The sequence below is a fragment of the Salvia splendens genome, chromosome 14 (assembly GCF_004379255.2).
Source record: "Salvia splendens isolate huo1 chromosome 14, SspV2, whole genome shotgun sequence".
Lineage (NCBI taxonomy): Eukaryota > Viridiplantae > Streptophyta > Magnoliopsida > Lamiales > Lamiaceae > Salvia > Salvia splendens.
Window position 1 is genome coordinate 22962107 of NC_056045.1, and position 15688 is coordinate 22977794.

The window sequence follows — 15688 nt, forward strand, 5'->3', positions numbered from 1 at the left end:
AAGATAAAGCTGTTGGATTCAAACACAGCCTATTTTATCTGACTCCACCTTTGGTTTCATCTAGATTTTCTCATAGCATTAATTTATGTTTCAAACTTTCGAAGAAATTTTTCCAAGAAAATAAAATAAATGCCCATTTATTGACAATTGTAATAGAAAGAAAATTCACGAAACAAACCGAAGTTTTGCACACAAAATCACCTATCATTCGGAGAGAGAAATATGGACGACACTTCAAAATATTTTATTTGAATCTTCTTCTGCAAATAACTTCACGCATTCTACTTCATCCGCCACCCAATCTTCAATCTTTCGAGCTCGGATTCGCAAAGTCTTGAATTTGTGTAAGTTTGATGCTTCCTCTTTCTTTTTAATCTCTAGTTTGATTTCGAAGTATTTGATTCAAGTTTATGTTTTTGAATTTTCTATCGCACTGTTGTTGACTCCTTTGTTAAAGTAAATGTTTGATGTGAAATCATGTTGTTAGGGCTTTCGTTGACCAATAATTGAATTGGAGTTGATTTGAATTCGGATCGACTACATTTTAGACTTTGTAAAAAAAAAACCAATCATAATTTTTAATTTTTAGATAAGATTTAATTTTGCAATAGAGTTAAAAGGGATAGAATGATTGCATGATCATTCGATTTGTTGCATGCAGATGTCGGAAATTCCGAGGATTGAAGAGTTTTGACAATTCTCTTATCTTGGTTTATGTTGATTTATTAAGTGTTTAGAGGGTTACAGGCTTTTTTTTGAGAAATAGTAGACTGTAAGGGATTTTTTGGGGGGTGAATTTGTGTAAGTGAGCCAAATGAATGTGGTGGGTAAAGTTGGTAGCTTCATAACACAAGGAGTGTACTCTGTTGCCACACCGTTTCATCCGTTTGGTGGGGCGGTTGACATAATTGCTGTTAAGCAGCACGATGGGACGTTTAGGAGCACGCCTTGGTATGTTCGATTTGGAAAATTCCAAGGCGTTCTCAAAGGGGCGGAGAAGGTTGTCCGGATAGAAGTCAATGGTGTGGAAGCCAATTTTCATATGCATCTTGATAACTCCGGTGAAGCTTATTTCGTTAGAGAGGTTGATGCGGACAAGGATGATCGCGAGGGTATCAAGGACTCGGAGAGTGTTGAAGGCGGGAGGGAGGAAAATAGTAGTGTTTATAGTAATGCAGAGAGTGGTTCTAAAGAAAACGATTTTTTTGGACAAGAGATTGATGACTTTAATAGTGGTGATGTAGAGATGCGAGAGTTACGCACTTCACTTAGTATGAAGAGGTTAGAGAGAGTCGAGTCTGACAGTGAGCGGATTTTCTATGAGTTTCAAGATGAACAATCTTCTTTGGATGGTTCGGTTGAGTTTTCTGACTATGATTCTAGTAGATATGATAATTTAGATAGTGTGGAACATGCACTGGAGGAATCACAAAATTCGAATTCGGAGGTAGTTTTGGTGAGTGTAGATGGGCATATACTAATGGCGCCTATATCATCATCTGCGACAGATGCTGCAAGTGTGCAACTAAGCACCCCTCATCTTCACCTTGGACCAGGTGAAAGGACTCAACAGTTTAACAGGGATGATGATTCGTGGACAACTAATTATATGGATGAGCTTGACTCTGCTACCCATGAAATTACCTCAGGAAAAAATTGCAACGGAAACAAGGACCCTCAATCTTCTGAACACTTGGAATATCGACAAAGTGATGAAGAGCATCTATATCATCTCCAAGAAAGTCCGGCATCGAATCATGACAAGGAACTCAGCGTAGAAAGTGGCTCTGAATTAGGTAGTTTTAGAAGGCGCGATGTATTCAAGAGTTGTTTGGAGTTCATGGAATTGTCTCAGCAATCGACGAATGATAATCAGGAGGATATCAATTCTTCAGGAGACCAGAAATCTCCCATCAGTCCCTGGATGAATGACGAGCCTGTAGAACAGAATCTTGAAATATCAAGAGACAATGGCGAATCGTATTGCCACGAGTCTGGAAATCATAGCAATGTCTCATTGCCAGAGTCACAGGTTGAAGCTTCAGCTCATGAAAAATATGATTCCAATACGGATCCTGATGGTTCTGGTCGCATGGCTGTTCGATTTGATAGTGTTGATCAGGACTCAGGTGAACAAGTGGAAGTTGATCGCACCGTCGGAAAAATGAATGATGGCAGGGAGTCTCCATCTGATGTATGTCAAGAAAGGGACCAGGACCACATAGATCCTCAAACAGCTTCTTCAACTGGATACAAAAATTTAGATATATCGTCAGGTAAGAAATTCATTTAATTCTAACATTGCAATTGCCACCCACTACTTCCTGGTATTGTCTAAAACTGTTACTATCGTATTTTTTCATTGCAGGGTTGGAGATATCCCTTTGCGCGAAGTTGCTACATGCTGGAATGGGTTCGAGTGCAGCACAAGATGCCTTTGACTCTAAGCGCATATCATTGGAGGACTTCAAACTTTCACCTGCATCAGTAGTGAAAAATGAAGACCTGATTATTAAAATTCAGGGGAAGTACTTACCATGGCATAAAGTTGCACATGTCGTTCTCGGCGTCGCTGCTTTTGGCGAGCATATACCGGTTGAGCCAGATGACGCAATCCCGGTCGAACAGGAGAAGCCAAAACTGAAGGAAGATGATCCACAGTTGGTGTCTGCTCAATCTCGCAGTTGGAGACTCTGGCCAATTCCATTTAGGAGGGTCAAGCCACTCGAACATGCCACTAGCTACTCATCTAATGAAGACATCTATGTTGGTTCTGACTCTGGCTCACAGAGCCAACAGGCAGCTACAACTCCCACAGCACGGGCAGCTAGCGAGTCTCCCCGCAAGCAGTTTATAAGAACCAATGCGCCCACTACCGAACAGATAGCATCTTTGAATCTCAAAGAGGGACAAAATATGGTGAGTTTCAAATTCTCTACCAGAGGTCTTGGATCCCAGAAGGTTGAAGCTCATATATACTTGTGGAAGTGGAATACACGAATCGTGATATCGGACGTGGATGGGACTATTACCAAGTGAGTCTTTTATATTTCATTTCCTAATCTGTAGTTTTTTCTTCCAAGATGGCTACTAGGGATGCAGGTATAATGTAGCCATCGAAGCTGCATTGCAGAATTTGTTAGCTGAGATGGTACATATGTTTAAAGTACAGCATTGCTGACTGTTATTGACTGAGCACTCTAGTGTTTTTCATTTCTTGTTCCTCATTTCTAGTAGATTAAAGATAGAGATTTGATAATCAATCCCACAAGCTTTCGTATTTGCCTAAAGAAATCATGTATGCCTGTTTGTAGGTCTGATGTTCTTGGCCAGTTTATGCCGTTGGTAGGAAAAGACTGGACTCATTCTGGGATCGCTCATCTTTTTTCTGCAATAAAGGTAGTCTCTTTAAATGCTTTGTTCTGGTACCTAATTCATCATTAGATGCTGCATAATATTTGCATGTCTTCACTCATGCTAAGCAGATAGTTTTTATTATCCTCCCTTAAAACACTTCTATCCTAAACCACCCAAATACAAAAAAAAATCTGGAACTACTACATATGATTCAAACAATAGCTGTAAATACTTACAGGTAAACCCTAGCATACCATAGCTCTACGGGAGGTGGGATTGGTGAATCTGAATATAGGAACCACAAAACGATAGTAGAAACCACAAACTTCTTGGCATTATGCTGGGATTTTAGAGTCTCCCTAGCTGTGTTAATACTTAATACTGTGTATGTTGAGCTCATTGGATTATTTGAAATATGAAGGCCCACATGATATAAGCTGCATATTTGTTCGTTCTGTTTACGTATACCTTTTCTGTTGTCTCATTATGATTATTTTTGCTACAGGAGAATGGTTACCAACTCTTATTTCTGAGTGCACGGGCTATTGTTCAAGCATACTTAACGAAAAGTTTCCTATTCAATCTCAAGCAGGTATAGTTTATATGAGCCTGAGTCTAACTAGCTCTAGGGAATTTTTGATAGGGATATGTTTGTAGCACCTTTAGGCATCCTATAAAGTTTCTTAATTGGTAAGATGGTCTCAATTTGTTGCAACTTGTAACATTTGGTCCACATAAATCCATGTTACTTCTAACTGGTAACTATGACTTTTACCCTTTCTTGTATGCCATCTATCTCACATCTGTGACATGCAAGATTGTGCATATGTTCTTGTGCTTCTTATAACATTTTGAGACTTGGGATTATTGTTTTGTTTCATTGTGGACAGGATGGTAAAAGCTTGCCGAATGGACCTGTTGTCATTTCCCCTGATGGTTTATTTCCCTCGTTGTACCGAGAAGGTGATATCCCTCTACTTGACTCATATTTTTTCTTGCGTCTTTGGAGATTTAAGTGTCTACACCTGCTTTTTGAATTTTGAAATCTAATCACGAAATTCTGTTGCTCAAAATTTATTGGCATTAAAAGAATTTCAGAAATGATAGAGCCATTCTTGATCAGTTTGATCCATTTCTAGCATTATTTCCCTTCATATGTGGTTGTGAACTATGGACAAGCAAATTTCCGTTTTCTCCATTCTTTTCACTACTGCTGTACTGCAATAGATTTGTAGATGCATCTTTCCCCATCGTATCTGACAGAAATGTTGTGATGTGCCAGTTATACGGCGAGCCCCACACGAATTCAAGATTGCATGTTTGGAGGTAAATGTCAATATCCATCTGGTTATGAAAGATCTGTCAGCCAAAAACCTACACATCTTCTCATATAAGTTTCTGCAATCTTCGATTTACAGGATATTAAGGCTCTGTTTCCTCCCGATTACAATCCATTTTACGCGGGCTTTGGGAACAGAGACACTGACGAGCTCAGCTACCGGAAAATTGGGATTCCAAAGGGAAAAATCTTCATAATCAACCCCAAGGTACAGTCTTTAATGATTTAGTCAAAAAAAGAAAAGAAAAATGAAACGAAACACTTGGTTATCATTTTAATGTTTATTTTGTTGCAGGGGGAGGTGGCCATTAATCGTCGTATTGATGTGAAATCGTACACTTCGCTGCACACGCTGGTGAATGACATGTTCCCACCAACATCACTGATTGAGCAGGTAATGCCAACGCCATAAGGCTTCTTTTTTTCCTCGAATAAATCGTTTTCTCATGCTTGTTGATGCTAAAGTTGTGGTGTATAACTTTGCATCTGCGCAGGAGGATTATAACTCGTGGAATTACTGGAAAATGCCTTTGCCCGATATCGATAACTTGTAGAAGCCCGGTTACGCCGGAATGCAGAACTGTATCTGTGGCTGGAGATGCTGGGACATAATTTTTTTTGGTAACCAGTATTCTTTTCATCAGTTTTTTCTGTTTTTTTTACCTCAGCATATGATTTAGTACTCTCATTACTGTTAAGTGCCAAAAAACTCCATATCTATATGTAAACATAGACTATTCATGTTGTACTAAGTTGATGCTCATCATCTTCTTTAATCAATAAATCTATTCATCTCATCACATTTTTTTTTGTTTTTTATTGTTTGGCGAGAATACCATTTTCCCAAAAACTTATTATATTTATACATGTTATAAATTGAAGATTATTATATCATTAGTATTTGATAATATCCAAGCCCGACCGAAAAGATAATTGGACTATTCTGAGTCTGCCTCGAAATTATTTTATAGGAGTATTTTAATTATATTGCAAAAGTTTGTTTGTTTTTGCCGTTGGTGAACACTGAACAGTACTTATTTGTGGATGAAATACGTCAATAAAAATGAATTAAGGAGAAATATCTTTTTTGATAAGATGAAATAATTAAAGCATTATTAGACGACAATTGACCCTTGATCGCATTAAAACCCAATAATCATCAATACTGAGAGGCGGATTTCAAATGACGCACGCATATCTATGTACTATAATACAATACCATATTGAAATAATTGTCTAATAATTATGCGATTATCGAATTTTGATTGGAAGTGATGCTCAATAATTATTTTATAGTTTGAGTGACTAAATTGTGCATAGGAAGGCACTAAAAAGCCCATTTCTAGGGGTGCAATAACTTTTCTTATCACAATGTTTAAGCTTTAAATAACATTTGTAATCTCCAACCCTACTCTACTCTCACTAGTTATAATAGCACAATGCTTTTCTTGATGCATACCGTAAATATTGGATGGTATGCTTTAGATAAGTGTCTTTATGATACAATTAATCATAAATTACATGAGAAAGGCATGATACATTAAAAAAATAATACTTCGTTCAATTGTCATTACATATCTAACTCATTTAAGTTACTATTATATTATTATAAAACTAATATATGAAAATCGAACGTGCATTTCACTAATTTTTATTCTTTCACATTTCTTAATATCTGTAGTGATCTAAAATAGGATGTTTAATGATGGATGGAGGAAGTAAGTTGTAAGCTTGAATAAATCATACTCCCCCGTCCATGAAAAATATAGCACATTTGTCATTTTTGGTTGTCCGCAAAAAATAGAGCATATTTAAAAAAAAAGTTTTCAACAACTTCTTTCTTACTTTTTTTCTCTTCTCTCTCACTAATAATATGGACCACACATTCCACTAATAATATTTTTTTCTTACGTTTTTCTCTTTTTTCTTACTTTATCAATTCTACATTAAACCTTGTGTCAATCACAATGTGTCCTGTGGACGTGGACAAAGGGAGTATGTAGCGCTAGCGTTTGAATACTTGGGACAAAAGGTCACCCCAAATATTTAATTGTTATCTTATTAATATATCGATGTTCCCAATCACATTGTAAATGTACGCAATGTTACGGATATCATATTTAAAATCAAACTAGTAAAAAATACATGCATTGCACGTCGTATCTCTCGTACTATAATATAAAATGTTTATATAGTTACACATAAATATTGATAACAATGACATAAAATGATGAATATGGATCTACATAGAGCATCTTGGATTCTTGAATAATAAAAGACAAAGTGCCCATAATTTGACCAAAGCAACTGCAAGATTCAAACAACAATACTTCATTTTTCTGGTCACACCATAAATTAATTGTTTTGAGGGGTGCAAAAAACCAGGTTTTGAGGAATGGGCTGTTTCCCCAATTTATTTATTTCTAGTTATGTCTAAATTTTCTATGTATTCATTTCTTTATAGTTGCAGTGAAAGCTGTGGGTGCTGCACTAGGGGATGTATATGTCTGCATTGTTCAAACTCCATTTCTATTTAAATTTGTGATTTTTGGACACATGTAGAAAGATACAAGTCCTATAAAGCCACAGCAGATCCACTAAGATTTGTTAGATTATATTAGTGTGTTATGTTTTCAATTCTAACTTAATTTCTTTGAATTTTTTGTTTTTGTCCCTTTCATAAACCCTTGATTTCGGTAGTGATAAATGTAAAATGTAATATATAATCGAATTTTTTTGCATTTTACATTGAAAATCAATACATAAATATGAATTAACTTAAAATAAACTACATGCTAATTATTCCATAATATATTAGAAAAATATTAGTAAAATTTTAAATTAAATATCAAAAAATTTTTTCAAAAAATTCTATTTTAATTTAATACTCTATTGTATAAGTATTTCGATTCAAGATTGAAATTGTGTGAAAGTTTGTTATAAATTTTCCATATCACTTCTTTTTTAATTGTTATATAATACTAATATAATTAACAACAAAACTTATTTATAATATAGTTCAATTAAATTTAAAATTTAAAAATATTATATATACGTACATTTATCTTTATTTTTTTAGTTATAATATAAAATGTCTTCTTATGCCATCAAGGAATTGTATGCATGTTCAGTCGTACATCAATTATAACATACTACTACTATCATCTATACAAACAAAATGACCTATTTATTTACTGTATCCAGTCAATAATTGTTTGCTTTTTACACACAAGTATTCAAAATGTTTAACTAATTATAATCTGATGCCTACTGCCATCGACATTTATATGATGTGTTCAAGTTCTACATATAATATCGAGATAAACAGCTTTGGTTACAGTTTTTTGCCCCTCATCAATTTCTCCCCCTCAAAAAATAAATTTATTTGGCCCAATTAATCCCTCGATTTACTGGTAGATCAAGATAAAATAATTATTCGTTACAGTTGTTGATTATAAAATCATAGCTTTTCTAATTGTAGCTTAAAAAGACTATCCATATTTAATAAAGAAGGCTTTCTCATCTTCCTTAAGCTCGCCACCCCATAACACACTCTCCCTCTCTCTCAAATTAAATAACACAGAATTTTTTCTTGCTAATTTCGCACACACATATGCACACAGTGAAGGAGAGTAGCAGTTTGAAGAAGATGGGATCCAATTCGGTGGCAGAGGAAGAAGAAGAAGAAGAAGAGTACATAAACATGGAGCTTGCATCTTCCCCCTCCAAATCCCCACAGCTGAAAGAGTTCGAATTCCAATTCTTCTCCGCTCCCACGCCCGACGAATCCGCCGCCGACGAGCTCTTCTACAAAGGAAAACTCCTCCCTCTCCACCTCCCCCCTCGCAGGCAAATGGTCGAACACCTTCTGCGCACCGCCCCCTGCACCAACTCCAACACCCCATCCGATTCCCGCAACATCTCCCCCTCCGAATCTCGCAGAGTCAGCTGCGACCTCACCGCCTTCGAATGGCCTACCGAAATCAACTCCTTCCACAACAATCACCAGCCGATTCGAAGCACCGCCACTTCCTGGTCCAAAAAGCTCAAGATGAAGCGCTCTATCCTCGCTCACAAGCTCAAATCATTCTTCACCAAATCGGATCCCCAAAATTTGTCATCTAAACCCGACCTCGCTGTCAAATACTCCAGATTCGGGAAGAGATTCGCAACATTGATAAAAAGGAACGGAATTGACGACCACCGGAGATCCTTTTCCGGCGCAATCAGCGCGGATTTTTCAACGACGACGACGAATTGCTCGTCTTCGTCGTCGACGGCGTCGTCCTCGTTCAATTTGAGCGGTCTGCATGAGCTGCAGTTTCTCCGGCGGAGCAGCAGCGCCGCGGAGATTGAGGTGTCCATTAATGCAGCTATCGCTCATTGCAAAAAATCGATGATTCATTCCTCTTTGTCATCTTCTTAATATGTGTGATAGATATCGAATTCGATGTTGTAGCATTCAAATTTCCTTGATTTTGTTGAGAAGGTGATGCTGCAGTTTCTTAGATGAATTCATGTTTCTAATTCAAAAATTAGAGTAGTTAATTTTGGTATTGTTATTTTATCGTATAGAAATTACCTTTTTGGTATTTTAATTTGTTGATAAGAAGATCGTAGATTCAAATCTAGTCTTTTTGAGTAGACTAAAATATAAAGGTGAGAAAGTAAAGAGAAAGCAGTCGTCGCTTTTCGTATTTGAAAAGAAGTCAGAAAATGGAAAATATACTGTTTTCACATATAGTTTTAGTTTTCAATTAATCAAGAAATAAATAAGTATATTTATCCTATTTTATTTATATTTTTGTTTTACTATAAAGTTTGAAGTGACGGAAAAACAATAAACTATTTATAGATAATGGTGACGGAAAAATAAAAAACTTTTTATAAATAATGAATGTAATTATCCTATTATATTTATATTTTTGTGATAGTTAGGGCACCCGCAACGCTGTGCCGTTGCGGTTCCTATGCCGTTCCGGCGGAACGGTTCCGCGGCGGCACGCGTTGCGGGGTGCGTTCCGTCGCCGTTCCGTGCCGTCGCCATTCCTATATCGTGCCGCGTTCCGTTCCGGAGGAACGCGGAACGGAACGTTCCGCCACGCGCCGAGGCGAAGTGGCGGCCTCCCATTCGACGCGTGAAGCCCACTCGCTGCCCCGCGAGTGGGCTTCGTCCGGTGACGCAATAATTCATTTTTTTTAATTCGAATTTAATAAAAAAAAATAAAAATTTTGCAACGGTAATGAGACCGTTTTTTTTATATCCATTTTTTATTTTTTTTAAAAATTTTATTTTATTTATTTACTCTATAAATACTCCTATTTCATACTCATTTCAATCACAAACACACATCTATTCCTCTCTATTTCCACCCCAATTTTCATCTCAAATCAACTATATTTTCCTTCTCCCAAATTTAATCAAACTAATGGATCCTTATGAACAAATGCGTCAAATATTGGAACAATCACTTGAAGAAGATCGACGACGGGAGGCGGAAGAAGCCGCGCCGCCCCAACGACGCTCCCGTACGTACATCCATCGTAACCGGGAGGAAGCCGCCGCAAGGTTAGTACGCGACTACTTCTGCGATAACCCGGTTTGGGGAGATACGTACTTCCGTCGCCGTTTCCGCATGGGGAAACCGTTATTTCTCCACATCGCGAATACTTTGGCAGCCCGGGAAGAGTTCTTCCAGGAAGGGTTCGACGCGGTCGGCCGTCCCAGCCACACGACGCTGCAGAAATGTACTGCAGCAATCCGCCAGCTTGCGACTGGACAAACGGCCGACATGTTCGACGAATACCTCCACATCGGAGACAGCACTGGGCAAATGTGCTTGCTCAAATTCTGCCAAGGCGTCCGGGCAGCCTTCATCGACGAATTTCTCCGAAGGCCAAGCACGACCGATTGTCAGTTCCTGCTCAACCTTCACGAAACAGTGCACGGATTCCCCGGGATGCTTGGCAGCGTCGATTGCATGCACTGGCAATGGAAGAATTGCCCGGTGGCGTGGAAGGGGTCCTACACGAGCGGCCACAAAGGCACCCACCCAACCGTTATACTTGAGGCCGTTGCCGACTACCGCCTTTGGATCTGGTACGCGTACTTCGGGGTCCCCGGGTCGAACAACGACGTAAACGTGCTCCACCAGTCCGACCTCTTGACCGAAGTTTTGGATGGTAAAGCGCCGGCCATCAACTTCGTCGCCAACAACCGGCTTTATAAAATGGGGTACTATCTCGCCGATGGCATCTACCCGAAGTGGCCTACCTTCGTGAAGACGTGCAGTGGGTCTGCGAACCCAAAGCAGACTCTTTTTGCGCAGAAGCAGGAGGCTGCTCGCAAGGATGTGGAGAGGGCGTTCGGGGTTCTCCAAGCGCGCTTCAACATCATCAAAGCCCCGGCTCGTACGTGGTTCATGGAAAACATGGTCGACATCATGTATACGTGCATAATCTTGCACAACATGATTGTCCAAGACGAAGGACCCGAGGCGGGAAATTAGTTCGACGACGAATCCCCCGGAAGCTCAACCGCAAGTAGTCCGCCTCGAAGTGGAGCGCATCCGTCTATACAAGAACGGTTATCTATTCGTGCAAGGACACGCGACTCTAGTGCCCACACCCAACTCCAACATGATCTAATTGAGCACATTTGGGCAAATTTTGGCGGATGAAATTATTAAAATTGTGTACTTTTATTTTTTTAGGATTTTAATTGTGTGCTTTTTATTTTTTTACGTTTAAGTTGTAATTTTTTTTAATGTTGTGTGTTTTTTAATAAAGTGTGTTTGTTTTTTAAAGTGTGTTTATTTAAATTGAATTGGGTTGGAAATAAAAAAAAATGAAATTGAATGAATAGTAATTTAAGGAACGGTTAAGGAACGGAGGGTTGCATGTTCCGTTCCTTAGTTAAAGAATGGAGTAAAAAAGTACAGTGGGGCCCTCAAATAGTGGTTTAAGGAACGGTATAGGAACAACGTTGTGGATGGCCTTATACTTTTTCAAATGACCATATTGGATATTGGTGGAGCATGTGAGAGACATCCATCCAGCTTCAACCAAAACCAATGATGTATATATCCCAACTAACAAAGAAAATAAGTATTCTTGGTACTTTTAGGATGTGGGGTGAATGTTTTGTTTTGCAAAATGAAGCTTATGAGGAAAGTGATAAATGTGTACAAACATGATTTCTTTGTCAATACAAAGTAGCAAAAGCTATTGAGGGAGGAATCTTAGGAGCGGAAAAAGGTGACTTGGGTTGGGACCAATAACAAAATCAATTTCTTCATGTATTCTAGATGTATGGTCATAGTGGAGAGTTGGATTGATCAATTATATATGGAAAACGCTTTTAGTTCAATTATTACTCATACTCCATAAAATATCCAGAATTTTTAATCATTTTTTCTATTGGAATATGACTTGAATACTATTATTCATACGACTTGAATTAGTATGCTGGTGTTTGAGGAAATGTTGCACATGTAATTCCTATCCTATATATTTAGACATTTTGTTGATACCCTTTGATAAACGAAAAATACAATGAATTGGCTTTAACATCGAAGGCTCGAATATGTCCTTTTCCGGCGCAATCAGCGCGGATTTTTCAACGACGACGACGAATTGCTCGTCTTCGTCGTCGACGGCGTCGTCCTCGTTCAATTTGAGCGGTCTGCATGAGCTGCAGTTTCTCCGGCGGAGCAGCAGCGCCGCGGAGATTGAGGTGTCCATTAATGCAGCTATCGCTCATTGCAAAAAATCGATGATTCATTCCTCTTTGTCATCTTCTTAATATGTGTGATAGATATCGAATTCGATGTTGTAGCATTCAAATTTCCTTAATTTTGTTGAGAAGGTGATGCTGCAGTTTCTTAGATGAATTCATGTTTCTAATTCAAAAATTAGAGTTGTTAATTTTGGTATTGTTATTTTATCGTATAGAAATTACCTTTTTGGTATTTTAATTTGTTGATAAGAAGATCGTAGATTCAAATCTAGTCTTTTTGAGTAGACTAAAATATAAAGGTGAGAAAGTAAAGAGAAAGTAGTCGTCGCTTTTCGTATTTGAAAAGAAGTCAGAAAAAATGGAAAATATACTGTTTTCACATATAGTTTTAGTTTTCAATTAATCAAGAAATAAATAAGTATATTTATCCTATTTTATTTATATTTTTGTTTTAATATGAAGTTTGAAGTGACGGAAAAACAATAAACTATTTATAGATAATGGTGACGGAAAAATAAAAAACTTTTTATAAATAATGAATGTAATTATCCTATTATATTTATATTTTTGTGATAGTTATAGTTTTTCAAATGACCATATTGGATATTGGTGGAGCATGTGAGAGACATCCATCCAGCTTCAACCAAAACCAATGATGTATATATCCCAACTAACAAAGAAAATAATTATTCTTGGTACTTTTAGGATGTGGGGTGAATGTTTTGTTTTGCAAAATGAAGCTTATGAGGAAAGTGATAAGTGTGTACAAACATGATTTCTTTGTCAATACAAAGTAGCAAAAGCTATTGAGGGAGGAATCTTAGAGCATCCACAACCGTGCTCTTGCCAGCGGCACGGTTGTGGGCCCGGCCTCACTTTTTCTGTCTGTTCTCTGGCAAGAGCACAACACCCACAGCTGTGCTCTTCCGCAAGGACGAGCACAATTAATTTAAAATTCAATTAAACAATAACATTTCAATAATACTAAAATTCATTAAAAAAACCTAAATAATATTACAAATGACAAATAAAATAAAAACGACATAATTAAAATCCTAAAAAATTAAAAATTACATAATTAAAATACTAAAAATTAAAAAAACCACTACGCGTTGCCGAATTTCGCCCACATGTGTTTGATTAGGTCTTCTTGTAGTTGATTGTGGATTCGGGTATCGCGCATTGTGTGCCTTGTCTCGATTCTTTGGCCGACCGTCGTATGCTCGCCTCGGCGAGGGGGAGACCTCGCTGTTGAGCTTCCGGCTTCGTCCTCGTCGTAGAAGCTAGCCGCCCTCGGCCATTCGTCGGCTATAATCATGTTGTGTAAGATAATACACGTGAACATGATGTCGGCGATATTATTCACGTACCATAGCCGAGCCGGGGACTTCACAATGTTGAATCGGGCTTGAAGGACCCGAAAGCTCTTTCGACATCTTTCCGTGCGGACTCTTGACGCTGCGCAAAAAGAACCCGTCTCGGGTCGATGAATTGATAGTTTGTATGAGAATTAAGAATGAGAGATGAATGGGAGATGAATTGATGTGATAAGTGGATGATGAATGTGTGTATTTATAGATGATTTTGGGGCAAAAAAAATAAAAAAAAAATCAAAAAAATTCAGAAAAAACGGGGAAAAAAACGGCCATATTTTTGGGATTTGGAAAATTTTTTTTAATCATTTTATATAATTTAAAAACATTTTTTTAAAAACAATAATAATAATTCAAAGGCAACGGCTATGCCGTTGCCCAATCATAAGCCGCCACGTCGCCTGCTCGCTGGCACGGCGCGAGCGCAGCGGCGGCGGTCCTCGTCCTCGCCGCTGGCACGGACGGCGGCCTTCACTCCCACCACCGTTGTGGATGCTCTAGGAGCGGAAAAAGGTGACTTGGGTTGGGACCAATAACAAAATCAATTTCTTCCTGTATTCTAGATGTATGGTGGTCATAGTGGAGAGTTGGATTGATCAATTATATATGGAAAACGCTTTTAGTTCAATTATTACTCATACTCCATAAAATATCCAGAATTTTTAATCATTTTTTCTATTGGAATATGACTTGAATACTATTATTCATACGACTTGGATTAGTATGCTGGTGTTTGAGGAAATGTTGCACATGTAATTCCTATCCTATATATTTAGACATTTTGTTGATACCCTTTGATAAACGAAAAATACAATGAATTGGCTTTAACATCGAAGGGTCGAATATGTCCTATAATTTGAAAATATCTAACTATTTAGATAATTATCATATTCAATTTTGAGAATAAAATATTCTGCAAAAATATTTCGACGAATGGGATGTCTATATGGAAGTCGAAATTACACGACCCCTATGATGTGTGTTGGAGATTGGTTTGCTTGTAATTATAGTTATACGGAGTATTAATTACTTAAACGCAATATGATGACTGTAAACAATTAAAATCCCCTAATTCATCACGTGTTAATCAATCTAGTTCAGCGATTTGGATTAGTGAAAGATTACTATATTTCTCATTCTAAATAAAGATAGAAGTGAAACAAGGTCCATGATTGTTGGGCCTTTGTTCTTGTCAGCCCGTAATAGAGATTCCTGAATTTATGTTTAGGCGCTTAGCTCCAATTTTGTACTATTTCATTTTTTAGTGTTGCCTAAATCCATTTTTCTGATCATTTTCTTCGTCAATTTTTATTTATCGTGCTTTAGTGGAATAAAAATAAATAAATTATGATAAAAATATATACTCCATCCGTCCCAAAGAAGAAGACCCCTTCCTTGGGCGGTAAATGTTTTTATGCAATTTTAAGTGGAGAGAGTAAAGTAAGAGAGATGAAATTAAGTAGATGTAAAAGTGTTTCTATTTTTAGTAATGAGTCATCTTATTCTTAGTTGGGACAAGCTAAAAAGGAAAATGAGTCATCTTCAGTGGGACGGAGGGAGTACTGCATTTTAGGTTACTTTACACCAAAACAATAAAATGAAGTAAACATTAGCTTCAATGGTATTTCACAACCAATCTCATTTTTAAGTAAAATATACCTATTTTTATGTTTACACTAAAACAAACACAAGAATTTAGTGTAAATAGTTGTAGTAAAATCACTCCAACGTTAATGAGTTATTTACCCGACCAATCCACATGCTTGACATTCTATGCATTTAATTTATTTTTATTTTTCTTGTTAACTATCAATTATTATGATTCTTTCACTTAATATTAAGGTTCTACTTGGAATTGGAGTCTTCAATTTCAAATTCAAT

The 15688-nt window shown here is 37.4% G+C and overlaps 2 protein-coding genes across 2 annotated transcripts; both read left to right on the forward strand.

The window, feature by feature from the left end:
- Positions 1-70: 70 nt before the first annotated feature.
- On the forward strand, positions 71-5493 carry LOC121765856 (phosphatidate phosphatase PAH1-like). The gene is made up of 10 exons (XM_042162121.1): positions 71-344; positions 662-2276; positions 2369-3035; positions 3315-3399; positions 3863-3949; positions 4248-4320; positions 4640-4683; positions 4776-4904; positions 4992-5090; positions 5191-5493. The coding sequence occupies exons 2-10, from the start codon at positions 815-817 to the stop codon at positions 5248-5250; spliced, it is 2706 nt and encodes a 901-aa protein (XP_042018055.1). The 5' UTR covers positions 71-344; positions 662-814; the 3' UTR covers positions 5251-5493.
- Positions 5494-8053: 2560 nt separating this feature from the next.
- Positions 8054-9288, forward strand: LOC121763992 (probable membrane-associated kinase regulator 4). The gene has a single exon (XM_042160082.1). It carries the CDS (start codon positions 8310-8312, stop codon positions 9120-9122), a length of 813 nt encoding a protein of 270 aa, XP_042016016.1. The 5' UTR covers positions 8054-8309; the 3' UTR covers positions 9123-9288.
- Positions 9289-15688: the final 6400 nt, after the last annotated feature.